The sequence below is a fragment of the Ictalurus furcatus genome, chromosome 10, assembly GCF_023375685.1.
Source record: "Ictalurus furcatus strain D&B chromosome 10, Billie_1.0, whole genome shotgun sequence".
Lineage (NCBI taxonomy): Eukaryota > Metazoa > Chordata > Actinopteri > Siluriformes > Ictaluridae > Ictalurus > Ictalurus furcatus.
Genome location: NC_071264.1, coordinates 14,743,109 through 14,769,920, shown reverse-complemented (window position 1 = coordinate 14,769,920; position 26,812 = coordinate 14,743,109). Strand labels below are relative to the sequence as shown.

Sequence of the window (26,812 nt, the reverse complement as noted above, 5' to 3'; positions counted from 1 at the left end):
TTCACATATACATTTATATGACTAATATATAGTGTTACTGTATTTAAAATAAATTCTGAGCTTACACTGGCTCTTACGCCTCTCCTCAGCACTTTGCTTCTCGAGAACTCAAATCTTCACTACCTGTATTGTCTTGAGATCACTTTGCTTGTATTTCCTCATTTGTAAGTCTTTGGATAATAGAATCTGCTAAATGAATAAACAAATGTAATCCACAATTTTTATTTAAAAAAAAGAAGAAAAGATTTTGTTTGATACATCTGCAGTATTTATTGCAAACACTGCACCTTAAGCCACTCTGACTTGTTGGAAAGTCTAAACACACAAGTTCTAGGGTTCAGAGATTCACAGTTGCATACATATTGTTTTTCCTCCTTAAAACTCAAAATTTGTAAAGTAAATGTTCAAAAGCAACTTACTGCTGCAGGTCTTTCACTTTTAAAAGATTAGCAGCTACAATTCTTCTGCTGTTACAGAAGTATACAAGTCATAGAAAAACACCCAAACAGCAACATCTCAACGTTTGACATTTATTGTCATTTCAGAGTAGCATAAGGATAAAAAGTGGGGAGGGTAAGAAAAATAAAAATTTGTTCTCTAAAAACTTAAGCAAGCAAAAACTAAAACGGCACCAGTTTCACACTAGTAGAAATGTGATGAACAAAAACATGGAAAGCTCTGTATAGAGGTGGAGAAAGTGGACAGGGAAAGGATCACTGGTGGATTACGCGTTTCTGTCGATCCTCACATCAATCTCTCTGCCATTCAGTCGATAGCCGTTCATGGTGCGGCAGGCACGCTCCGCTGTTTCAGGACTGTCAAAGCGAACCACACCACAACCCTTGGACTTGCCATTCTCCATCTTGATATCAGCATACTGCACAATACCTAGTGTAGATAAAGAAAACCATTAACATCGCCCCTGTTAAAATACTACTTTAAATGGCAAAACAAAAATAAATAATCCACATTTTAATGTTTAAGAAACTATACTTTAGTTGTTTTCTGAACTTTATTGCTAAATAAATTGTTCCTTGTAGTGAAGAGACTCTGAAAAAAAAAAAAAATGCATTAATGCACACTGGTCACATGTCAGTTAAGGCACTGGGCATATGCCTTATAGGAAATATGCCAATAGGTTATAACCTACACAGTGCTCAGAGTTGGGTTAATTACTAACAAAAAAGTAATTAGCAATTACTAGTTACTTTTTTAATCAGATTACTTTAGTAATGACTACGTCGAAAAAAAAATCACAAATGAATTACTTAATACATTAAATTGTTACACAGGTATCATGTTCAGTACGTGTCTAAAAAGACAGCGATTCTACCGAGCGCAGTGTTAGCATCTCTTCCACTATACGCTCTTCAAATCACTTTAAGATACAATTTCATTTAAAACTGTAAAATAATCCCTTACATTACTTTGTACAGGGAAAAGAAAAATGTTACCTTGTAACATGTTACACAACACTGGTAGTGATTATATGCCATGAACAGGAAGTCACTGGGGATCAGGTTAACTGTATTGGTGGGGCTTTAAGAATAAATCCTGTTTAAAGACCAGCTTAAAAAGCACATTTTAAAAGTGGATCTTAATTTTATGTGAACGCAGTCTGAGGAAGGTTTTAGCTAATTCTAAGCAGCTCAGGTCAATTGACAAGATTCTCTCCTGAATATTTGTAAATACTTTAATTTAAGATGATGTCTCACCACATGAATTGAAGGCATCCTTCAGCATCTTCCAGGTAAAATCAAATGGCAGCTGCAGAGAACATAAAACACATTTCAGAGTGAGAGAAGTCTGCTTGTATTTTTCATGCATGTATAGAATTAGTTTTAGTGCTGGTTCTTAAAATGTAATCCTACATTTCTGACAAAGATCTGGCAACCCTTTCTGGCATTGGCTCCAGCTCCTGGCCCTCCTTGTCCCGCTGAACCGAAGCTGCCAAAGTTACCACGATCCATATCTGCACCTCGATCAAACTGCCCTCCCGCACCAGCTGAGCCCATGCGGTCGATGCGATCAATGCTGGAACCCATGCGGTCCATTCCTGGGGCTGGGAAGCGATCCAACCCACCCGAAGCTACACGCTCATAGTTGGACCCCATGCGTTCGAGAGCAGCATTCATTCGGTCCATGCCCATTGGTGAGGCAAAATCCATGCCTGCACTCATGCGCTCCAGGCTGGATGGGCCCAGACGGTCAAAACTGGAAGGACCCAGGCGGTCCATGCCAGAGCCCATACGGTCCAGGCCAGATCCCAGTCGGTCCATGCTGGGTCCCAGTCGGTCCATGCCTGAACCCATACGATCAAAGCCAGAACCCATCCTGTCCAGGTCAGACACACGGTCCATGCGATCCATCCCCATTCTGTCCAGGCTGCCCATGCGATCCATGTTGGCACCGAGCCGGTCCATGCCAGAACTCATGCGATCCATTCCCATGGAGTTACCTATGAAACAGAGGGAACATTCATACAGTGTGCACTTCAGAAAATTTGAAGGTCTTGAAGGTAAATTTGAAAAGTCATTGTTAACAGACCCATTCCTCGGTCAAAAGAGTCTCCAAAATTATTGCGGGACATGCCCATCTCGTTGCGGCCACCAAATTCTCTGTCAAAGGCAGCCCCAATGCCACGATCCATGTCTGCAAAAGGATAGTTCAGTTAGTGGGAGAGGTATGAAGTTAAACAACTTTTACTACACAATTCTGTAACTCACCATTCATCCTCCCCATTCCAGATGGCCCAAAACGATCCATGTTGTTCATCCCACCTCCAAAATTATCCATTCCTTAAGAACAAGGAAATTATTGGAATTTTCTATACAACAACTGGAGAAACAAGCACTAAACAGCTAAAGAGAAAACATGCAGCTACTAAAGACTCGTGAATGATAGTAGTGAACTAACAGGGCATGCGTTTTTTTAGTCAACTGCTCAATAAATAACTTGGTCAACACGTTCATAAATCTATTCAGAGTACAAACAGATTTAGAATAGAAAAGCTTGTGTCTAAGGCTCAAGTTCACATTTAAATCCTGAATAAAATGCCATCGCTGTGCATTTGCCTTAAACTACATGAGAACATCTTAAAACTCATCTTATTCATTGTTCACCCAGCAACGTTTATTTAAAGCACATACAAGTGTTGTGTAACATTAAGCTCTCCATCAGTACTGAAGTAACCTATTCTGCAAAAAGTACTGCACATTAATGACGGTCGTTTTCAACACGATTGAATGAATGTCTATGGAATGATGTATGGCTGATGTCCTGAGTGAACATACCTCCCATTCTACCCATGCCACCAAATCCCATCCCATCCATTCCTACAGAGAAATGAATTAATGAAGAGTGAGGCGTCAGTGAGAAAGTATGGAAACATGCCAAACAAGCAAAAAAAAAATTAAAAAAAAATAAAAAATACACTAAAGCAAGGTTTCGTCACCTCCAGGCCCCATGTTGTTCATCCCTCCACCACGGTTCAGCTGTGTAGCATCAATGGGTTGTCCACCAGGCCCCAATCCCAGACCAATACCACTCAGACCACCTGCATATCACCAGAGAACAGGATTAAATTTATTTGCATAGGACAAAATTCTGTACATTTTAATGGTCATATGAAAACTACATTTGGGAAGCACGACACATTGACAGCAATCAGAGACATTGCAAAAACACTACTGGTCTGAACCCATCTTAGTGATGCAAATTAAAGATGGTGAATAGTAGATACAGACATTCCCATTCATGTGCAAGCAAGCAGTAAAATGTTTACTAGCACTTAGCTAGATATTTATTTGGGTGGGGCGGGGGCTGCGTTGCTCCCCGATTTGCACAGGATCTATAGGACAACCCTCTAATAAAGGTTTCAATAAATTATTCTATACATAATTTTTTTTTATTATTATTTAAAATTTCCTGTGAGTATAAAGCAGTCATGTTTTATGTCGCAGAAAGGGATTAGGTATTACTCACGGGGTAGTGCAGGTGGTCTCTCAGGGGGAGCAAAGTCACCCTTGGGCATAGACTTCTCGTCCTGGAATGTCATGACAAATTATTTTAGCATATCTGTAATGGATTCAAAACTCAAAGAACCCTCAATATAAGTGATCACTCACCAGCTTAACATGCATGGTTCGATTGAACAGGAGCTGGCCATTGAACATGGCTAATGCAAGTTAAGGAAAACAGACATTCAGAAAAGACAGTTTCAACATGGTCATAAAGTAATACAAATCCTGCTTTATAGCCCTTTTACACTTGAAAAAGATACAGACTGCTTGCACAGCTTCAATAGGCATTTCAAAGGTGACCGTTCCCATGCCCCTGCTCTTGCCATCTTTGTCCTCTAGGATGTCGGTGCGGATGACCACCCCAGCCATGCTGAACACCTCCTTCAGCTTCTTCCAGCCCACCTTATAATCAAGCTGCAAAGGAAACTCTCCATTTAGTAAACACTACACATCTTTTTGATTATTGCGGTCAGCATGAGCTCTGGCGTTAAATAAAATATTTTTGATCTGAAGTGGGCCTGCCTTCGATAGCATATATACAACTTACATTTGCCACAAAAACTGTGCTTCCTATCTTGCCAGCTTGAAGGCCATGGATGATCTCATTAGGAATATTTGGATTGTTCAAGAGACTCGGCGGGATGTTGACCATTGGGGGAGCACCAGGTCCAGGTCCCATACCCATACCTCCCCCCATACCACCAGGAGGTCCTCCACCCCCACCTTGAGACCTGTGGGCTTCACGCTGGGCAATCACTCCATCCGGGTCCTGCAACAGTAGCAACCATTAGCCATCAACAAAGGGACATTATAAATTAATTTCTACAGTAAAGGTTTTGTCATTGAAAATAACTCCCAAAATGACCTCTTTCACTTTCAAAGGACGTCCATTCATGTTGTGTTTATTGACTTTATCCACAGCCTTCTTCATCAGTTCTTCAGTTCTAAACTCAACCACCCTGCCAGGTCAAAGAGCATGATTAGACTAGCAAAATAATTATGCAGAGAACCAAGTAAACGTTAATTAAAATAAATAAAATACGTACGCGCAACCCTTTGGATCATGCGGAGATCAGCATGGCAAGAGGAACACAAAACAGACAAAAGGCAACAATTAGACAACAGTGATGAAAATGCAGTACAACATCAACACATTCTTGCTTCCATACAAAAACCCAACAAAAAATGCTTCAATGCTATAATTCATTTTATATCGTTCTTTGTGGTGTTTTTTTACAATTTAAAAGTTACAGAACTTGCTTTCATTCCACTTAATGACAACCAGAACAAAAATGTTCCTTCCCTAAACTCCACTTGAAGTGAGCAGCTATTATTTCGCTGTTAAGACTCACTGAAGCCATACTAACCATCATTATCTACTGAACACCACGCACTACTTTCAGTTCAGTGAGACTAAAAATAAAGAAATAAAAAGTTCTGAATGCTGCCCACAGTGGGCCTGAACGCACACGAGCCAGAATTACCATTGAGCTGAGAAACCACCCCCTGTGGCTCCACTCTGAACCACAGCATCCACATTCAGCCAAAATTCATCCACGGTGACATTTTCAACTCTCAAATCTAAGTCTGAATGCCCCACATTGAAAGGAGATGATGTAAGAAAACTCAAGCGGACAAATGGAGGTTCGTCTCTTGCACTTACCCTTGATTTGCCTTCCACGTCCATTAAGTGTTCCACGTACGTTACCTCACCCACTACAAATCAGATTCCAGAAGACACACACCAAGGGAGAGAAGCCGAGAAAACAATGGGAGTTTAGAGCAGACACACAACCAGGCAGTGACAGTGAGCTCGGCTTGCTAGTCCAGAGCCTCTCCCCAGCACAACAATTCTGGTACAGGTCTACATGAAGCAAGCTGTTGTCTTAAAAATACTTCTTAAGCTGTCCTTGCTAGAAACCTCAACACCATAAATGACCGGAAGATTTACGACCTCTCGAGCCATCCTTACGAATTTTTAATGCATTGCCTTTTGGGTGTTTTTTCCCCACTAGACCACTAACTAAGTTTTAAAAAAGTTAGTGTGATCACAATTAGTGAGCTACCTGTACAACCAGTCAACACATTTATACCGAGCATGTTTAGTCTTGACAAACAAGCCAGTTCTCAATATCGTATCAACTGCATACCCAACCACAATGGCACCATCTATGATTACCTAAAGTAGAACTCAAAATTGAGACCAAAGCGGCTCCTCTAGAAGGAAATCACAGTAATGCCAGTAGAGGCCTTTGAACTCACTGTTAATCTTCAAGGACTGTTAACACCTAAAAGGCAGCCACATAAGATTTCCATTTTTTAACGAAACATGGTAATGCCAACAAGATCAACCATGCAGTCAATGGTCTGCCCGTTTCTCAGATGTGAAAAGACGAGCTTAAGAAGCTGCTTTGCTCTGTAGACCTGTACCCCAACAAAACTGACACTTCCAGGCAAAGGTACAATGTGAAGATCTGCTGTGACAACATTCACTCTGGCATACCTAAAAAGAGAGAATGCAATTTAATTCTACAAGCAACAATTTCCAAATGACACGAAACATATTCCTCATGCTTGCACACCATAAGCCATGGAGGCTTCCTTGAAATAAATAAGTACCTACAAAATCTTAACTCTATGGGCCTATGCTCCTTATTTCGGCCTCAGATCTTGCTCTGAGGATTTTAATCAGAAAATTTAAACTTGGTAAAAGTGTGGTACAACAACTTAATAGGAAAGCGAGGAATTCATCAAGACATGATAGTTGGATGTCCCATAATCTTTCATGAGTGGCACTAAAAGGAAATACTAGCCAGCAAAGGGCCAGGCTGAATAGTATAGGTTTTAGGGCATGAAAAATAAATGCGTACGATGAGCACCTCTAAAACATGAACCCGAATACAAAATGAGAAACTTCAAAGAGCTCAGAGAAAACCCTCCAGGCATTGTACATCACTTAAGAGTGCCATTATTTCCAGTCTTAAAGGAGCACATTACTGCATCCATATACAGAATGGATTTTAAGCCAATGCACAACTGCAACCACAAATGCATTATATTAACTGCTACACAGCAGCCTTCAAACGGCACCAACCTGACAGGGTTTTGCTAGTCACCCTACAATACACACTATTCTAAGGACACTTAATAACCCACTGATGTCCCAAGTGGGACCAAATCCTCCAAACAACAAAACCTCACTATCAAATACGAGTCTTACCTTTTTCTTTCATGAGGTCCTTCAGCGCCTGCCATTTGACATCATAGGGAATGTTGCTCACAAAAACCCGGTATCTCTTGGAGGGGTTGGAGTAGGGCTCGTATCTACCGCCTCCTCGTTTGGACGATCTCTCCTTCCTGGAGTCATGGATGGGCTTTCCATTCATTGCATTTCTACAAGAGACCAAAAAAAAAAAAAGCACCAAATAGGCCATCTACTTATCAGAGCTTCCAAGCTGCATTTACAAAACATCCTAAAATTCCCATGTCTGGCCGTCTTTGCAAAACGAAAGGACATAAAGGGGGGGGGGGGGGTGTTTTTCCACTGTGGATAGTAGCTGGTCCTTTTTTAGTACCACCTTTCGAGGTTCCAAGCGAGCCGAGACGAAACGTGAGCCACGCACTGAGGGTGAAGGGAATTCTCCTTAACTAGCGGTTCTGCATCGTGCCTAAATAAATGCGTCATTTAATACATACTTTGTGTATGGTAATATTCTATTAATTGAGAATTATGCCCAATTGATCCAGTTACAGATAAAATTACAACAAAGGTTTCTATCTTAGATTTCCACACCTCGCTTGTTAACGATTTCCAAACAGGCATTTATCGAAGTCACTCCTTTCTCGGCTGAATCGATCTTAATCATATCGAGCACTATGAAGGTTGTAGAACACAGTTATTTTACATCATTAATATGTCAGTGTTCAGTGAACAGGAAAGGTGTTTGGAACACGGCCTGACCGCGTATTTGTACAGGGCTTCAATAATAACATAATTCCCACATGAAAGCGAGTGGAAGATGGCACACAAGCAAGCTCCGAAAAGTAAAGCGAGCCGAGCTGTTCCATGGAAAACTGGTTTGATTGTATCAGAGAACTCAAGTGTTATATTCTTCCACAAACATCTCCAGACCTTCCTCTCCAGGCAGTATCTAGGATAAAGCTTTACTTTTGAGTACTTGCTTAGTACCTGCTAAACAAGTAAAACATTACATAGAGCTATGTTTCTCAAATTGGGACGCACAGCCATGATGGCAGAAGTTATTTTTAATAGGGGGGAAGTCACAACAGCATTATCAAATTTATATATATTTAACACACAATTTTTAAAAAGCAACAACTAGATATTAGTCTGGCACTTGAATTGAACATGTTTAATCCAATCTCCAATAAGTCAAAGCATCTAGTCTACCAACAGAATTAACCTGAACCTAATTATTCCAACAAAAAAGCTGTATTGTTCCAATAAATGGCAAGACTATAATATAGAGATGCACCAATAATAAATTTCTCAGCTGATACCGATAATCGATTATTCAGAGTGATATTGGCCAATACCGCTGCCTTTTATGCCTTCTTTTAAATTAATCATTAATCCCACAATTCTGAAAGAAATGCAAATAAAAACTTTATTCTCTCCATTTCAACAAGGTGTTTCACAGTAACTGGTCTCAAACAGAAAACACATTACTCTAACATTAACACAAATTCTGAAGATTAAAGTAAGATTTCTTAACTTATTGAATGTTATTAATGCATATTAACATTGAATTTTAAAAAACCTCCTGTTAGTCTCACATTCACTCAACCCAAACAAAAGCATTTCTACTTCATCACCGAACAACAAACTGGTATTATACATCAACTTTTTATATATAACATTAACTGGATATGAAATACACTACTCTACAAATATATTTTTCTGTGCAGTGTATATTTTTCTGTCAACTCATCTTCATTTAAATCTTTCAATGGTGCACTGCCCCTTTAATTCAGCTGAGCAGCTCCGGTGTACAATTTTAGCAGTACAGAGATTACGATCTGCAGTTTTGTCATCAATCCACAGAACAGACCTCTTTACACACAGCACGAAATCCATGTGTTTCCCCGCCCTCTTTTGATTGACAGGATATAATCAGCCCTGATCAACGGATGTTTTTAAACTATCGTCCGATACAGTGAAAATTGCCTTTACCGGCCGATACCGATTATTAGCCGATACATTGGTGCATCTCTAAGATTATTTAATATCTGAATACTGAGCCCAATATTTGAGGCATATAAATAATGCTAAAGTCCGTAGTCTGTATTTCAGCAAAAAAAGTTTAATTAAATCCATGCTTTTCCCAAAACACCTGAATTTTCATGCGTGAAAATGTGCGCCATATTGCCCCAGGCGGTTCAGGCCTGCCCAACAAACCCGCAGCAAAACAGCCAAAGGAGGACAAATAGGCGAACTACCGCACAGCCAAGCTAATAACGCAACATCACGCATTTACTACAAGCAGTCGTTAATGTTTATATACAACAATGAGAAGCTTAACGTTACACTACTGATAGCTAACACGACTCCGCTGCTAGTTACCACTTAGCCAGCTAACGCACTGCTTTCTACACGCTGCTAAACAGACAGAAGCAGTATTGCTCAACCCACAGGACTGTTTTTGAAACAGTGGGCTACAGATTTAAAATCACCAATGTACAAACCCGCGTTATTAGTCAGCTAGTTGTTCTGAATAGGATGCAAATCACAGCTAGCTAACATCTGAGAACAAAGTAGGCCCACACGGCCTTCGGCTTTGTTATCAAACTAGCCAGCTAGCTAATGCGCTCTTCTAGCTAATCAACCTGAAGTTTAATAATAATATACGGGCTAACAAGACAGTAAAATTAGAAAACTGATTAAGTATAAATTTGCATCTGTTAGCATGACTACAAAAACAACAGCAAGTGGACAAAGAGCAACTCCGAGAGTTCGCGGTGTAAACGTTACCCTTGGCCTGGTTTCTCTGTTTCAACATCAGACATTTTCGGCAATTCTTCTTTAACTGACATACAAATTAATGTCAGAAACTAATAATAGCTGAAAAGCAGCGTTTACTAGCTAAAAAGTACTGATATATTTGTTAAGCAACACGGTTACACTGAGCTAGCGTATTCGGTGTGTTCCAGGACGATTGAAATGGCGGCTGTGTGACGAAATGGATATTTGAGGACGACAGGGCATGCTGGGAAACGAGTACTAACCTGAATCAAATGAGCCGATTCGGGTTCTGAGTCGATTCAGATATCGTCAATATTTAAACGGTCACTTCTGCAATCAGTTTCTTTGTAAATGTTTTGAGAAATCACCAACACGAAGAAAGACGTGAAAAATACAGTCATATTTATGGTTCCACAAATATTCAGACATATTCATATTATTCAGATTAATCAGGAATCAATTCTATTTAAAACTGACTCATACGATCTGGAGAGATACACTGAAATACTGACTGGAATAAAGTTGGTTGGACGTTCGATATTCGCAGATATGCGGAAATTAAGGGACCGTCTCTAACGTTACATACAACATTGTTAAACACGTTTCTAACTTCAATAGCATCTGAAGGGAATGCCTTACAGTCATGAAGCCAACTGTAAAGTGTTTATCTAGGTGTCAGGTATGAAGCACACCTTTTAGATTTTTGTTATTTATTAAAATAAACTATTAAATCATATGTAAATATTGTCATGTATTTCACTACGGAATGGGCTCATACACAAAATATACCATATATATATATATATATATATATATATATATATATATATATATATATATATATATAAATTATTTCATTAATAGGACATCTATTTTTTGAAGAAAACCATTCAATCCAGTATGGGTCATTTTGACCCCCTTTATGCATTCGTGAAGATTTTTTGGTTCATGCATTGTAGGGTTAAATATTAAATATCTAAAATCTGTGCGTCATACCTGACACCTAGTCGAACACTTTACAGTTGGTTGTGTGACTGTACATCATTCCCTTCAAATGCTATTGAGCTTTAAATAATGGCATATTTTGTGTATGAGCCCATTCTGTAGTGAAATACATGTCTAATTTACATATGATTTAATAGCATATGCAAGTTAAATATCAAAAATCTAAAAGGTGTGCATTATAGCTGACACCTAGATAAACACGCTACAGTTGGTTATATGACTGTAAGTCATTCCCTTCAAATTCTATAGAAGTTAGAAACGTGTATAACAATGTCGTATGTAACTTTAGAGACGGTCCCTTAATTTCCGCATCTCTGTGAATATCGAACGTCCAGCCAACTTTATTCCAGTGAAATACTGTAGGTATTTTTAACTTTTGTGTTCTGTTCAGGTCACAATAATCTGTCTTAATTGTTTTCCTTAAGTACAACAATACTACAAAAATGTGTTGTTTTTTTGTTTTTGTTTTTTTCTTCCAACATTAAATTTTATGTGCTTGGCTTATTTTACTCTGTTGAATGGGGAAAATGACAAATTCACTTTTGGTGCTTCTGCTATACTCCCCCTTTCAATATATGTTACACAGGATATGTTCGGGTCGTTTTGGCCAAGAATAAAATAGATTACAAAAAGTAGTGAACTATCAACTGTCACCTACTTTTACAAAACAAATAGATGAATTTCCTTCTGTTACAGTACTACCATGTCTTATTTGCGCTCATACCTGATTACACATACAAGTTATCATCTCGAGGCATAAAAAAAGGGAAATAAAAAATAATAAAAATAAGAAACAAAATAAATAACCTGGTTGCATAAGTGTGCACACCACTGAACTAATACTTTGTTGAAGCACCTTTTGATTTTATTGCACCACTCAGTCTTCTTGGGTAAGAGTCTGTAAGCGTGGCACATCTTGACTTGGGAAAATTTTCCCACTCTCTCTTGCAAAAACAGTCTAGATCCGTCAGATTGTAAGGGCATCTCCTGTGCACAGCCTGCTTTAGGTCACCCCACAGATTTTTAGTTGGGTTCAGGTCTGGGCTCTGGCTAGGCCATTCAAAAATATTGAGCTTTTTTTGGTTAAACCATTCCTCTGTTGATTTTAATGTATGCTTTTGGTCATTGTTGTGGTGAAAGGTGAAATTCATTTTCATCTTCAGCTTACTAGCAGACACCTGAAGGTTTTGCATTAATATCGACTGGTATATGTAGCTATTCATGATTCTCTCCACCTTGATAAAACCAGTAGTTCTGACTGAAGAAAAGCAGCCTTAAAGCATGATGCTTTATTGTGTTCCATGGCAAACCTAATGTTTTGGAAATTATTTTATACCCCTCTCCTGATCATTTCCTTTCAATGAGTGAGCTATCATGCATGCTTTGTAAGCTCTTTGCAGACCATGGCTTCAACAGTCAGATGAAACCAAGATGATGTGAAGAAAAGCCTACAGAAAAAAACTGGTCTTTATTTGGAATTAAACAGAATAATTTCATTGATCACAGCTGTATTATAATTACTTTTGAACATGAGCTTGAATGTGATTGGCTCATTCTGAACACAGCCACACCCCCAATTATAAAAGGGTGTGCACATTTATGCAACCAGGTTATTGTAACTTTACAGAAACACAAAAACCTGCCATTTCAACAGAGGTGTGTAGACTTTTTATATCCATTATCAATGTATTCAATAGTGGTTGTTTAAAATATTATTTCCTGTCTCAGCTGCTCAAAGTAAATATGCTAAGTGGTGAACAGAACACAAGGGTTAAGAGATAGGAATTGATCTTTATGTTGAGCACACTTACATTTATGCAAATTTTCCAGTAAAAGTATACAATAGCCTCATTCACATGTTACTTTGGATGGTAAAAATGCACAGCAAGTTATCAGGGCAGAACAGTTGTACTTCCTACTGGCTTATCAGAGAGTTGTGCTGGGAGATCCCCTGTGGTTTCTGGGTGAGGGCGAGAACAAAAATCTAATTATACAATTCACGAAAATCTATAAAGTATGACAACTTTTGCACTCAACTCAAAAATGTTTAGATTTTTTTTTTAGTTTAGACCTAAGTCAAAGGTATTGTAATGGAAGGAGAGGGTGTAAATACTCATAACATGCCAGATAACACGATATCCAGAGCATCATGTTTAATTTGCTTTGCACACTTTTCTTGGCTGATTGCAAGCACCAACAAATTTTAGTGAGGACAATACAGACACACCAGCCTTTATCCACTTCACTACATAAATATAATAGTATCCCAAAAATGGTGTAAAGTGATAAAAATATGGTGCTGAAGGAATAAAAGAAGACATACAATGCAAATGATACATACAGTCTGAATACATTAAAACACAATGACAAATCAAGTAAAACAAATTGTGTACAAGTTTTAAATTTGCTCAGGTTTATCTTAGAGAAAAGAAAGAGACTGATTACTTTTTTTTTGTGTTGAACAAAAAGTGGACCAGTTCTCTATCAGTGAGGGAGTTTAACCTATCTGAAATGTGTCAAGTGGAAAAGGCCAAGCTAACCCATTTCCAATCATAAATTTGTAAAAGTGCAACATGACTAAAAAGAATAAAACAAATAAGCGTGCATTTTTTTTTGTAGAGTGAAAGGAATGAATTGGGTCAGCCATATTAACACCAGAATAACACAATAGCCTTTTGGCTGCTTAATTCTGCAGGTTGCATAGTGGAGGAAACTCATGGATATATAAAGGAAAAAATAAAACACCACCAACACTATCCTCCTCTCCTGTCTGAATGTAGTCCTGAAATCCTTCATATGTCTACAGAATAATTATCTTACATGTACTGATAAGGTTATAGGGAAGAAGTGCATTGTAATTTTGCTGACATTGCACTCAAGCTTTTTTTTTTCAAATGACCTCACATTGCAAAATAAAGAGGAAATGACCAGGAAAATAAAAAAGGCAGACATGTCAGATGGAAGCACACCAATGAGAGACAGTGTTACTAAGAGCAGCAGTTAAGTAGTGAATTTGCGCTTAGCTGCTGATTTGTGACCATTTTCATGGCTTCTCTTGGTTGGGCATCCATGATCACTTGAGAAAAAGTTAACTCGACCCAAAGCCACTCAGTCCTGTGACACACAACAGGTATGCTAAATAATGTTGCAGAGAGATCTTTTTACATTTGTTTCCTTCTCAAAAACATCACGTTAAAAAAATGACAATTAATGCCGAATGCTTTTAGTATTAATCTATTGCACAACGCTTTCCAAAACTTAACATTGTCCTAAAGAGTATTCATTTAGAGTGTTGTGTGTTGAGACACGAAAAGTAGTAACAATAATTTGCAAGAAATCTCTCTGGTGACTTTTACCCCATTAAGAACGACAAGATGACCTGTGCGAACAGCACGCTGAGGGATTTATCTTTAACCTTCTTTTTTTTTTACTCTATATACAGATCCAAGCACCTTTTTGTTTCAAATGTGGCACTATGGAAGGTCAGAATCACGCACACAGTCCGACTGCCAACCACGGACACATTCACTCACACAGACACACACCTGAACTGACAGTAACTGTTGCTTTGAGTGCTTTCCACAGACATGAAGTGTATCTACAAATGTACAAAGCCTGTCCAGATGATATTGTATTTCCTTGGACATTACAGAGATGTTTGTAATATTTCCAATGTGAACAGAGCCAGGTAACAGAAGCAGATGGTCCCTCGAGAACTGCATAAAGGCCATACTTTGGTCAAGGGGTCCATAAAGCCATTAGGAGGAGGGCCTAGCATCACGACACAGGTTTCCCTTTAAGGTGATGACATTTTGCACACCATTCTTGTAACATATAACATGCAGGGCAATAATCTTGGCTGTACTCAAGTGGTGTAAATAGATAATTACACAGTTGTTCCCCTGTTGTCAGACAAACTTCCCCAAATAACTGCATATTCAACAATGTAAAACTGCTACAAAAACAAAAATACAGATACAAAAAAAGTGTACACACATACTCACAAACACATTCTGCCCTTTCACACAGCCATGTGTAGCTGTAACATTTAAAATTAAGTAACGTCTGTCACAATAATGACCTCAAGAAAAACATAATGCTTCCCATGAATCCTGGAGGCATACACACAACTACATTTGATCAGCACACATCTAGGCTACTTGTGTCATTTTAGTGCTACTACTGTAGGACCACCGTATGCCGCTTTCTGCATGACGCTCGCTTTTAACAGGTGCTGAATATAGCCTATGCTGACCCACAGACAAAATCTGAAATAGCAACTTTAACAGTCACTAATATCATGAGACTTTTTGGGGGGGGGATTTTTTTTTTTTCTTATGCATGCAGGAAAAACTGAGCACAGTAGAGGGCATACATTGTGCCTTAAAAATAAAAAGAAGGAATTTATTGTACACTCCTACTTCAGTGTTCTCCCCTCTATAGGACCATGTATAAAAGATCAGGTGCTTGTGGCTCACTCGGTTATAGCCTATTCTGTTAGCAGGCCTCACAAGAAGGCCCTGTCATCCTATAATACTTTAAAATCACCACATGGGCTAACATACAGGAAGCTGCAAAAGTTTGAGCTTCTATAATATATACCAATTGTCACATGGGCTAAAGTACTCAAAAATTGGCAATGGCCAATTTTCTGTCCAATCAAGACGAAAATAATTTTGAAAGAAACTAAAAAAAAAAAAAAAAAAATCTAGATATGTGTTTCATTTGAAGTTTCAACAGCTACTCCTGCTTTCCTGGATTTGTCCCCTAAACCAGCTACCTCTGCTCATAGAGTCCCTAATGTTTTAAACATACAGTACGCTGTGTGGTATGGGGCCTCAATGATTGCTGTGTAGACAAATAAATTAAATCATTTCTAAACCACAAACAACTCACAGAAACTTAAAAAAAAAAAAAAAAAATACACACAACAAAAAAGAGATATAGTTGAAGAAAGAAAATAAAAGAAGTGCTCATATACTTAGATAAAAAGGATTAAATAGAAAAAGAATGCATTCAAAAGTGCTGCGGCTCTAATTGATGACATGACACATCAAGAACCTTTAGCACATTTAATACCAACACTGTGTCGTGTACCCCACCCTCCCAAAAACACCGCGGCTCTCATACAATGGTCTCGTCTGACGTCTTTTTCAGCAGCTTTGTGGAGAGCAAGGAATGCTGGGTAGATTGGGCACCCTTGGCATCAGGAATGAGCAGGCGCACTTTCTGATTGGTTCGTCTCCACTCGGAGTACAACTGACAGTGGTAGCGGAATGACACCTGTGGACAAAGATGAAGATTCACTCAGTCAAAGGTATTTCAGCCAAAATAAAGGAACAAATGTGGTAATATCAAACGTAGTCAATCAGCCAAAACCTGAAAGTCTGCTTCTTTAGTTTTGCACTATGAAAAGCTAATGTAGCTAACAAGATGACAGCTGCCAAGTCTGTCTCTGTTTTGCTTTTTATGCTATTATTGATTGGTCATAAATGGGTTTCTTTAATAAAGTATGACCTAACTTAACTACACGAGACAACTACTCTCTAGAGGATTTGGAGCTGAACACCTGAACAACCTGCTGCTACGAACAGAAGAGATTACCGGTGCTGACGATGAGCTCCCATGTTTGCAGATTGAGGACACAGCTGGTCCAAACAACAAAACCACCTCTGCTGGTGTTACTGCTCTACTAGTGGGCATTAGTAATAATTGGTAAATAGGAAATCTTCTAAATATCATCATCTGCAATAAGGAAAGTCATGGCCAACTATACAGCTAATCTGGAAAAGCTATCTATACAGCTCAGGAGAAAATCCATCCATGCTCACAACACCAAATCATTAAGGAAAAGTCTACCAGAATTGTGTTTATTTAGATAACCCCAATCTACCAGATCATCTCAACCAGGTTTTGCACATTTTTAAAATAACAATGTGACTCTCGTCCCTCACTTGCTAATCCATCTCCACTATTCATCATTTTAGAAAGTGCACACCGATTTTAATGGGTTAAACACAAGACAGACACCTGATCCAAATCACTTCTCTCCTGGCACATTTTAATCACGGTGCTGTGCTAGCCGCTGCCTTTACAAACAGCTTTAACACCTCGTTGAGACTGTGCATGGTCTCCTAGTTCCATCAATCCAGTTGCAAAATCTTAACAACTTCAAGCCCACTGCTTGATAAAAGATTTGCTGATGTCAGTCTGGCACTCGTTCACATCCTGGAACATCTGGAGTCTCAGAACACCTACACCCACATACTCTTCATAGACTTCAGCTCGGCATTTAACGCAGTAAATCCTGTGAAAATGTTCTTCAGACTCCAGCACATGAAGATAAAACAGCATCATGCTATGGGACATTGTCTTGCTAACAAAACAACAACAAAAAAGAAACACAGATTTTCAATATAAACAATACAAAGTCCTGTCTCTCAGCACAGGAACTCCTCAGGGTTGTGTTCCTACTCCCTTCCCCCTGTTCTCTATATTCACAAACAGTCTCACAAGTGAACATCAAATACACCAAAGAAAGCACCATTACTGAACTAGTTTCAGGAAATTATGAGTCACCACACTAAGATCATGTGGTCTGCACTGTAACATGGTGTGAGAATGATCTCATCCTCAAAACCTCCAAAACCAAGATATGAGGAATTCACCTAATCTCAATCATCCGAAACTACTTATAGATTTAAGTAAACACAAGATTTCACTTAAATGGGATATGAACACGTTTCACATCACCTGACACATAATCATCTATTTCCTTAGACAGCTCAAGAAGTAAAGTGTAAAATCTTCTGATACCATCACTGTTCGGTTACGGCAGCAAGGCCGGCTCACAAAAAGACAAAAATAATTGGGTGTGACCTGCCATCTGTTCACTTCCTGTACACCAAATGCATCAGGAAAATCACTCATGAACGCTCTTCATCTACCACACATCATATTTCAACCCCTTCCCACTAGCAGATTTCCACTGTAAAGAACAAAATACTTGGGTCGATGTGTTGGAGCGATGTGGCCTGGCCTGTTACCACCCCGAAAAAAAAAAGAAAAGAAAAAAAAAAAGACATCATACTTTCTATCAGTTTATAGTTACACTTACCATCACTGTTTTAACTTACATTACACAATTTGATGTCACCAACCTCTCTTTTCACTCTCTCAAAGTTAATAAGCTTTTCATTTTAGCAAGAAACTGGGAAACACAAATTTCTCTCTTCTAAAGACTTCCCCATGGTGGAAAGTTTACTGACTTTTACAAAGCACCGACACTGGAGGTTCCTTACATTAAATGGTAAATAAAGGTCTCCCTACAGAAGACTTCACCATCTCAACCTTTTTCTTTTTAAATATAAATACTTAAAAATACTTTAAAATCCGTTTATTATTATGGTTAAATTATGTGGAGTGTTCATCATATAAGTTGCTGTTACTATATAAATGAGAACAATACAACGAGCACATTTATATAAACCTTACAGCTACCACAAACTATTGTCAGAGCTGCTGTTATTGAAAATGAATCAACATCTTCTGACCGCTGTGGTATAAAGACTCCTAATCAGCCACAAACAAAAACCTACACAATCTGTTTCCATCTCTTAGCCACTAGAGAGCTCACCTCCTTCCTGTACTCCAGGCACTGTTGTGTTCTGTCACTTCTCATGCTCTTTTGCACTGAGAATCGTTTGAACATTTTACACATTTTTCGCTTTGCTCTATCTGCATTCTTCAAATCAGAAATAAAAAGCACCTCCACAACTCTTTTAAAGCTTTACTATTCATTTCTGTAATGTATCTAATATCAGCTGATTTATATCTGTGGCAGGTGGGGGCATGGTTTAGTGGGAGTCTGCATCGGGGAGTGTGGGGGAGTGAGCAAATTAACGTGGCACACCGGTCTGTCATTTGTAAATGCTTATTTAACATGATGTGTTTCTCTTGGTATGGGTGCGTCTCAAACAGCTCCTGAGTTCAGTAGGTAGTAAATCTGTATATTGTGTACATGAGTTCAGGCACTGGTAAGGACCCTGGCTCACTGCACACTGGGACACTGATAACTGAATCTCCGGAGACATGACTACTTCATCAAAAATTAAAAATTTTAAAATATGTAGGTTTTATATGTCATATAAATGTGTTGGCTTAATCACACGCATTTCTGTCATAATATGTCAAGCAGAATCATAGGCAAGCTAGTGGATTTTTTTGGTTTGGTAATCATTTAACACTTAAAAGTCATTACAATCAAACATCAAATAAAGTTAAAAATCACTAATGTAAGTAATCATTTGAGAGAAACAACAACAACAACAACAACAACAACAACAAGAAGCTACTTACGTTTGTAGCCAGAAGTTGGATGAGAGTTTGTCCCCCATCTTTTTCAAGCTGAGAGGCTTCAGAAAAAATTATGTCATTTCCAGTAAGGGAACATAGCGAGCATCAATACTCCATGGTTTTTGTGGGGCATTGTGGGATTTTTTAGGGAGCGAACATTCCAGTGCGCTGGAAGGATTTTGCGATTGAGACAGCCCTTTAAATGGCTGACTCCCTGATCAGTGCCCTGACTGCTGAACTAGGGAGCTGATTGAGACACACCCTTTCTCTCCCTCAGTCAGTGGGGCCTGTGTGTGTGTATGTGTGTGTGTGTGTGTGTGTGTGTGTGTGTGTGTGACAGAGGGGCTGATGTTACCAGAGTCCAGAGGACGTAGATGGTGAAGAGAGCGATGGTAAGAGCGATGAGGCCCACTGCCTCCAGGCGACTGTTGAAGTGCAGGTGGTCTTGAGCCCCTCGCAGGCACAGCCAGCCCGATATGGCTGCCAGAGGCGTAATGAACAGGAAGCACACCATGTCGCAGAACAGCGTACGCTTCTCATTTCTCGGCCCGGGGTCCCTAAGCCACTGTAGATGAATAAAGGAAAAGTAATTTAAAGGTGGATTAAGCACAGATTGTTTAGGTCAGTGGTTCTGCACTTTGTACCATTTTTCCTGCTCTATCAAAACTGATGAACCGAAGTCAAATACAATCTAGAGCCGCGTTTCCACCGCAGGAACTTTCCCCAGGAACTACGGACTTTTGGAGGTACTCTGTGTGTTTCCACTGCAGGGATCAGGGTCTAAATTAAGTTCCAGGTAAAATATTTCCCGCTCGGAACGTCCATACTCAGGAGGTGGTACTTTTTCAGGAACTTTGGGGGGGTGGGACTTGGACACTGAACATGCTGATTGGTTGAGTGGCGTTTTTTAAAAAATATGACAGATGGACTGACTACGAGGTTCAGGCCTTATTAAGTATTTATGCTGAGGACGAAATATAGCAGGAACTGGAAATGGCGACTCGCAATGAAAAAGTATACTTAAAACGATCAAGCTGGGCATTGTTCACACAGGAAACCAGTGAAGAGAGAAGCTCGTGCGTGCGCGCTCGTCTCAGTCATCTCAGCAATAGCTGATAAAATCTGTTTACTTAATTTAAGTCTAACATTACGAGTGTTGAGAATTCGCTTTACTACCACTGCTCGTCTCTTCTGCAGCGTTTTCTCATTTACCTCTTTAGCAAAACAATACATCACAATTAACAGCAGCACAGCTCGAATGTCCTCCATGCTTGTGGTTGCTGCAGTGTCGTTATCAGATTTCAGAAAATAGACTGTCTGTTTTTTAAACATCAACCTTTAACCAAAGATTTAACAAAGGAGGTTATCCCCTGAACGGGAATTGAAACTTGGTGGCCACGGTGGTGAAAGTGCCGACTCCTAACCACTAGATCACCAGTTTGATTGCCTGAAACTTTGTATCTTTGCTATGGGCTTTTGTTACTGTTCAAAGGTTTGTGCTCCAATCAGAGCCTGCTACATGTTTTTATGAGCCGAGCAAACATTTTACATTCTTACATCATTAAAATCAGCTTACTTTGTGTCAATAATGAGTTTGATTGCAGCATACTTCGAGGCTTCATATCCTCGCCATGGGCTTGTCATGCGCAGTCATACATCACCGGACTAACTTGCCTAATCTTCACAGTACTTTAGAAACGCAGACAACAAAAGGTCTGGAGGAACCAAATGGTCCCTTGAAAAAAGTTCCTGGGACTTTTTCTTCTGGGTAATTTCGGAGAAAACATGGCTTAGGTTAATGATCTGAGTCAGGAAAAACAAAAGTGTGCAACGCTATGGGTTCCCTGTTTTCAGACAAAGGTTCACAGATGATTTATGGAATGATCTGTTGAAAAATCAGAAGTACACCATTTTCCCTCTTTACCATTAATGCCATTAATGCCATTGTTGTCTGACCTTTGTTTCTTTTGTTGTTCATTGGAGTTACGAGTAGTTTAGAAGTTGTCTGTGTCCTGTCTGTCATTTCTAGTCATATGTATTTTGGTTTACAGTTGGCTCAATAACTTTATTGTCTTTTATGCACATAGCGAGTGAACTATAATGTTCAATATGCAAAATCACCAATTTTGTTCTATACAGTGCTCAGTGGGTAGGGCACCATTTCGAGCAATGTGATGCTGGAACTTCATGGCACAGCCACCTTGGAAAAAAGGACTAGCTGTGTCTTTGCATACTACACATGTTATGCACTGAGGTACATTAGGTACAGCATAATAGCATACTGTGCACTATGAGACACAGCTACCATGTTTTGCATAGTGTAATCTGGTATCAACAAGAAAACGAGTGTGACTGTTTAAATTCACAACTTTTAATAATAACTTTGTAAAATAACACTGATTTCAACGTGTTCAAAGTCATTTACTTAAAGCCGAGATAACATAGCTTCATTAAGTTGCTGGAAGCATGTAGGTGAAGATTTTAGCATGTATTTAAAGAAAAGATTTTGGGTGAGTCTCGATAGGCTCTGGACCCACCATGACCCTGACCATGATGAAGTGGTTACTGAAGATGAATGAGTGAATGAATTCATTTTGGGTAAGACTGTTTTCCATCATTTGTTGGCTGATCAAATACATTTTGGGAAAGTGCTACATTACATTTCTCACTGAACGTTCCAAACATTTCTTTAAGCCAAAGTTAAGACTTGTGTTGTTGCACCCTGGTGGCAAATACCCTGAACAAGCTTGCACCGGTCCTTGGAAGATAAAAAAAAGGATACCTTTAAAGCACACCTATTATGGTTTAGAAACATGCGTAATTTTGTTTGAGGTCTCATACAATAGATTTACATGCATCCAAAGTCAAAAAACACTTTAATCTGTATATAAATTTAAACTGCAGCATTAACTTTTACCCCCAGTGTCACAAACAACTCGTTCAATGATCTGTTCTAAAGGATTCACTCTAAACTCCTCCTTTCAGAGAGGACACTCTGCTCTGATAGGTCAGATGTCCCGATCTATTGTGATTGGTCTACTGCTGTCAGTGAGACCAGAGAAGACCAGAGGCGGGGCTTTTTGTTACAAACCTATGTAGGTTTGTACAGGAGGTAAGTCTGGAATCACTAACGACTCGTTTCAGCTGTTCTGAATCGGTTCCTTCTTTTGGGAGTCAATAACTCAGTTTGTCGTACGCTTTGATTTTTGAAACTTTGCAGACTTTTTACATTCACAAACAGCACTATAACACACTACATGAAAGGTAATATTTGAAAAACCATAATAGGTGCACTTTAATTGTTCCAATCTTAACAATGCATCTTAAAAATGCACACATATTTGCCATCCAAATCGCATGTTTAGTGCCATGGTGTTCAATACTGAATCCCTTACTTGTTTGCAGCAGTTACACATTGAGAGTAAATGGGATTTTACACATTAACTGCAAGTTGGCTACAAAGTGAAACATAACAAAACACTAAACACCAGGTACTCAATCTCACCCACATAACCACACCACACCCACCGACGAACGAACAGCTGGACAGATGTCATGTTACCTCTGTGAGGGGCCTCGGCCTGCGCTCGATGGTGAACTCTGTGTGACATAGCTCGCAGTAGCTGGTGTTGGAGGAGGACAACCACTTCTCCAGGCAGCTCTTATGCACCGTACCCAGAGTGCCTGTGCAGTCACATGGCGAAAGGAGCCCTTCACTGTTGCCCCCTTCATGGCAGATCCGGCAAATCGGACCATCACTGAGAGTAAGAGTTTAATGTATTGTTTTGTTAGTTTTATGTTAGACTGCCCCTGAAATCAAAATTGCTGCTTCAAAGTTTTGGTACCGGTCACCTAATGTTATGGACACCAATACAATATACAGTATGTCTACAAGAAGAAAAAACTATGAATTTTTTTTTTTGGGAGAGATAGTTGTTTGCCACTTCCAGGAGAATATATATATATCTTTAAATAATTGATGACTCAATCTGTATAAGTCTTAAATGCTCTCTATAACATACTTGTCCTAAAGCTTTTCAGAAGCAGGCATGGCTTGTTGATGTGTTTTTGGCTGTGCAACTTTCCACGCAATATATCCTTTTCCAACCATCCCACGGTTGAGATTTTGTAGAACATTCAGAATCAAAATCATGGCTCTCAAGCTATTTCACGGGGACGTTAAGTCTAAGACGTTGGAATGAGAATACAAAGTAAATGTTTATTTGATACACAGTAAGCTAGTTAATTTGTTGTCACTTGCTAGGCTGCCCAGAATCAAATAGTTTTAATAGACGCTATTTGGGAACAACAATCAGCATCAGCCTTGGGATTTTATCCAAAATTACAAATGCTCACTTTATGTCAAAAGATAAGAATTTCTAGCATTTGGATATTTTAAAGTCACCAACTATCTGTACTTTGTAGCTGCACACTATAATTCACAAGATCATCAGTTAGTAAAACGCGACAGGGGTGTGGTGTTATTTTTCTATAACTTTATCATACACAACGTCTAACCAATGCAGATCATGAAGATCATGGCATTGCTTACCACAAGTAAAGCAGACAACTGTACGTTTTTGTTTAAGCACTGCTGCATGCTAGTTAGATCTGTTTTTCAACAGCTCCTCACAGTCACTGTCTTTCAGCTGATAAAAACAACGTGATAAATACTGGATAAATCTTTTGGAAAAGTTTGTTCTCAAAAATATCCGTCTAAAAAAATAAGTACAGTTAGGGGGATTTGAGCTTTTGTTTCCCGTTGGGTTTTTATATAAAAGAGACTTTTGAACAGAGATTTCATAATCAAATTCTTCCGTTTTCACCACTGGAATGTGTGTTTTTAAATGAATGATACACGCCATGATACCATGAAACCGTGATATGTTTAGACAAGGTGTGTGTGCGTGTCATACTGTGAAAATTTCAAACCACAACACCTTTAGATCAGACACATGCCCCTCAGCTCACCTCTGTGTGCCCAGGGCTTTGATGACGGTGGAGAGAAGGCGTCCGTCTTTAGCTGTGACCTGCGTGACGTACTGCGCCCTGCGGTTGTCTGACTCCTCCACGGTTTTGGACAGGGCAGCGTTGCCGGTGCAGTCGCACAGCGAGCCTGGCAGGTGGCAACACTCCCCTGTGGTCATGTCTAATCCGTCCAGGGGGACAGGGGACCAGGGGAGACAGGGGGAGTGACCTCTGCTCCCTTAACTCAGGCAGCACAGGTCCTAGAGCTGCAGAGAAAAACCGACAAAGAGTGACATACGAATAACTGAATAATAAGTGCCATGTATAAAGAGGCATTTATATTTTACGTTATTCTGAGACTTCCTGGATTATACCTGCTCATCCTGTTTGCTTTCTCTAAGTGACACACACAGTGGATACTAAAACTTCTCACTGGCTCAGTCAAACATTATGTGTGAGGGACAAAGATTAAGATTTTCTCGGCATATATTCATCTACATATACATGCTTGGATTAGATTAGTAAACATCGTAGTTAAAGTGACATAAACAAACGATCAGATCCGATCTCTCTTACTAACGTTATACAGCCACATAGGCTAAGCAAGGCCAATTAGTTTAGCAAGGCAGTCCTATCAAAACAAGGAGAAACGGAGCTAGTTAGCTGATCAGCTAATATATCTTCCTAACTACAGATTAGACCACGTACGTTTGAATGGCAAAATAGTCGAGCAAGTAATGTAAATGTTAATGCAAATGTCGGTCTCCTTGGTGTACAAAACAATCTAACGCTAGCCAGACACTTCGTTAGCCGGCACCGCTAGCTACGTAGTTTAATACGCTATCTAAGATAATACTACACTCCTTACTACCAGAACAACTAGTAAAATCTCAAGCTCTCACCTTGTGTAGCTTCATATTGGTTTATCCTGTCAGGCCGTAATTCCTTCGAATAAAAATAATTAGTTGTAACGTTACAAATAGGAAACAACTACTGTTGTTTTTGGCCTGGCTAACCTCCCAGACTCAGTTCTTTTCCAGCCTGACAGACGAACCGTCGGCCTCCTATCGACGTTTCCGTTTACTGCTCAGCGTAAGTAGAAAAGCGTAAAGGGCCATTTGTGTGTTCTACTTTACTCACAGCGAATGCGTAAATACTCTTTGTGAATCGCAGTAGTATGGGAGGTGTAGTTTATATTCACAAGAATGCGCGAACGTAAACTACAATTCACTCTGGCCTGTGTGAAAGCCACTGTCCCGAAAGAAAGATACACCCTTCATTATGTAATATTTTTTGTTGGAGAATTTGTTTAAAACATTATTAAGTAATAACAATAAAATAATACTTCTTACAGAGAAGTATTTCACACAGAATGGCTAAAACAAGCCTAAAATTGTACAGTGATGAATAAAACACTTGAGGCCATGCTGCTGTAGGAAAATAATCAACGACAGACAGGGTGGTGCGATGTGGCCTGGTGCAAAGCGGAGTTACTGTCAACACCACATAGTTGATTATTTTCCAATAACAGTGTCCCAAAGTGCTTTATTTACCTTATACCACAGCATTTTGCCAACTTAAAAGTATTGTTAAATGATGTTGCATTTTTTTTTACCCATTTTAACATTTTAACCATTGTGAGGGAAATTACCTAAAACAGAACCTAAAAGACCCTAAAATAAAGCCTGTTTGAACTGCCTCAAACTGCTTCTTATCGTTACACAGAAGTGTGTCATGCTCTACGTTTCATATATATAGCAATGGTTCAGCACAAGCGCTTGAGAGCGCTCTCATTATTGTATCCTGCTTTATTCCATCCTGTATTAATCACCCATCTGTAATAAACTTTTTTACCTTCAGAGGACGAGTCTGCGAGTGTTGTCTAATTTCCACGACAACTTGGCGTCCCTGGGTGGGCTGTGCAAGTCTTTTCAGCTTTTCTGCAAAACAAGCAAACCAGAGAATGCCCGTGGAAAAGTTTCACCCTGAATTCCGTGTTGACACGCAGGCAGTTTGCCCTTTGTTGTGCACAGCGAACGACTGATGCAGCCTTAATACTGATTGGTATGAATCATCAAGAATTTGGAATTAGAATTTTATGAAGTCATTGTGTATTGCTTTCTGTGTGGAAGGGAGTCAATGATATAAGAAATGCATGTATTACATTGAGAGAAATATTACATAGAGTGATTTCTTATAAGAAATTCCAGAAACTTCGCCTCTGCGATGGCAGAGATATTGGTGTTTCTTAGATCACAGCTTCAAAACTAAAATATATACCGAAGGGTATATATATATATATATATATATATATATATATATATATATATATATATATATATATATATATATATATATATAAGGAGAGAGAGAGACAGAGAGAGAGAGAGATGATAACGGTAAAAATATTTGCTAACGGAAAGAGTCCGGTTCGAGCAATAAATAAGTAAAGATAGTACTTATTAAGTTTCATATATAT

General features: G+C 39.1%; 3 protein-coding genes across 5 annotated transcripts; all 3 read right to left on the bottom strand.

Moving 5' to 3' along the window:
• Nucleotides 1-206: 206 nt before the first annotated feature.
• On the bottom strand, nucleotides 207-5,094 carry LOC128613932 (heterogeneous nuclear ribonucleoprotein M; the record flags this gene model as incomplete). The annotated part of the gene is made up of 13 exons (XM_053635124.1): nucleotides 207-888; nucleotides 1,716-1,767; nucleotides 1,872-2,458; nucleotides 2,548-2,652; nucleotides 2,727-2,798; nucleotides 3,294-3,335; nucleotides 3,455-3,556; nucleotides 3,985-4,045; nucleotides 4,128-4,177; nucleotides 4,283-4,436; nucleotides 4,570-4,791; nucleotides 4,888-4,981; nucleotides 5,069-5,094. Coding segments are annotated over 13 exons (1,731 nt in total), but the record flags the coding sequence as incomplete, so codon positions are not given.
• Nucleotides 5,069-10,230, bottom strand: LOC128613773 (myelin expression factor 2-like). The gene is made up of 3 exons (XM_053634863.1): nucleotides 10,015-10,230; nucleotides 7,243-7,415; nucleotides 5,069-5,738 (listed from the first exon to the last, which is right to left on the bottom strand). The coding sequence occupies exons 1-3, from the start codon at nucleotides 10,074-10,076 to the stop codon at nucleotides 5,503-5,505; spliced, it is 471 nt and encodes a 156-aa protein (XP_053490838.1). The 5' UTR covers nucleotides 10,077-10,230; the 3' UTR covers nucleotides 5,069-5,502.
• A 2,229-nt stretch (nucleotides 10,231-12,459) lies between these two features.
• Nucleotides 12,460-26,398, bottom strand: marchf2 (membrane-associated ring finger (C3HC4) 2). 3 transcript variants are annotated; one of them, XM_053634890.1, is made up of 7 exons: nucleotides 26,188-26,398; nucleotides 25,236-25,278; nucleotides 24,708-24,765; nucleotides 24,337-24,599; nucleotides 22,928-23,123; nucleotides 19,721-19,930; nucleotides 12,460-16,293 (listed from the first exon to the last, which is right to left on the bottom strand). In XM_053634890.1, exons 4-7 carry the CDS (start codon nucleotides 24,510-24,512, stop codon nucleotides 16,135-16,137), a joined length of 741 nt encoding a protein of 246 aa, XP_053490865.1. In that variant the 5' UTR covers nucleotides 24,513-24,599; nucleotides 24,708-24,765; nucleotides 25,236-25,278; nucleotides 26,188-26,398; the 3' UTR covers nucleotides 12,460-16,134. The 3 variants fall into 3 exon arrangements, with proteins under 3 accessions (XP_053490865.1, XP_053490866.1, XP_053490864.1); XM_053634891.1 differs by lacking the exon at nucleotides 24,708-24,765; XM_053634889.1 differs by lacking the exons at nucleotides 24,708-24,765; nucleotides 25,236-25,278 and having other exon boundaries at nucleotides 26,188-26,397.
• Between the last annotated feature and the right edge of the window lie 414 nt (nucleotides 26,399-26,812).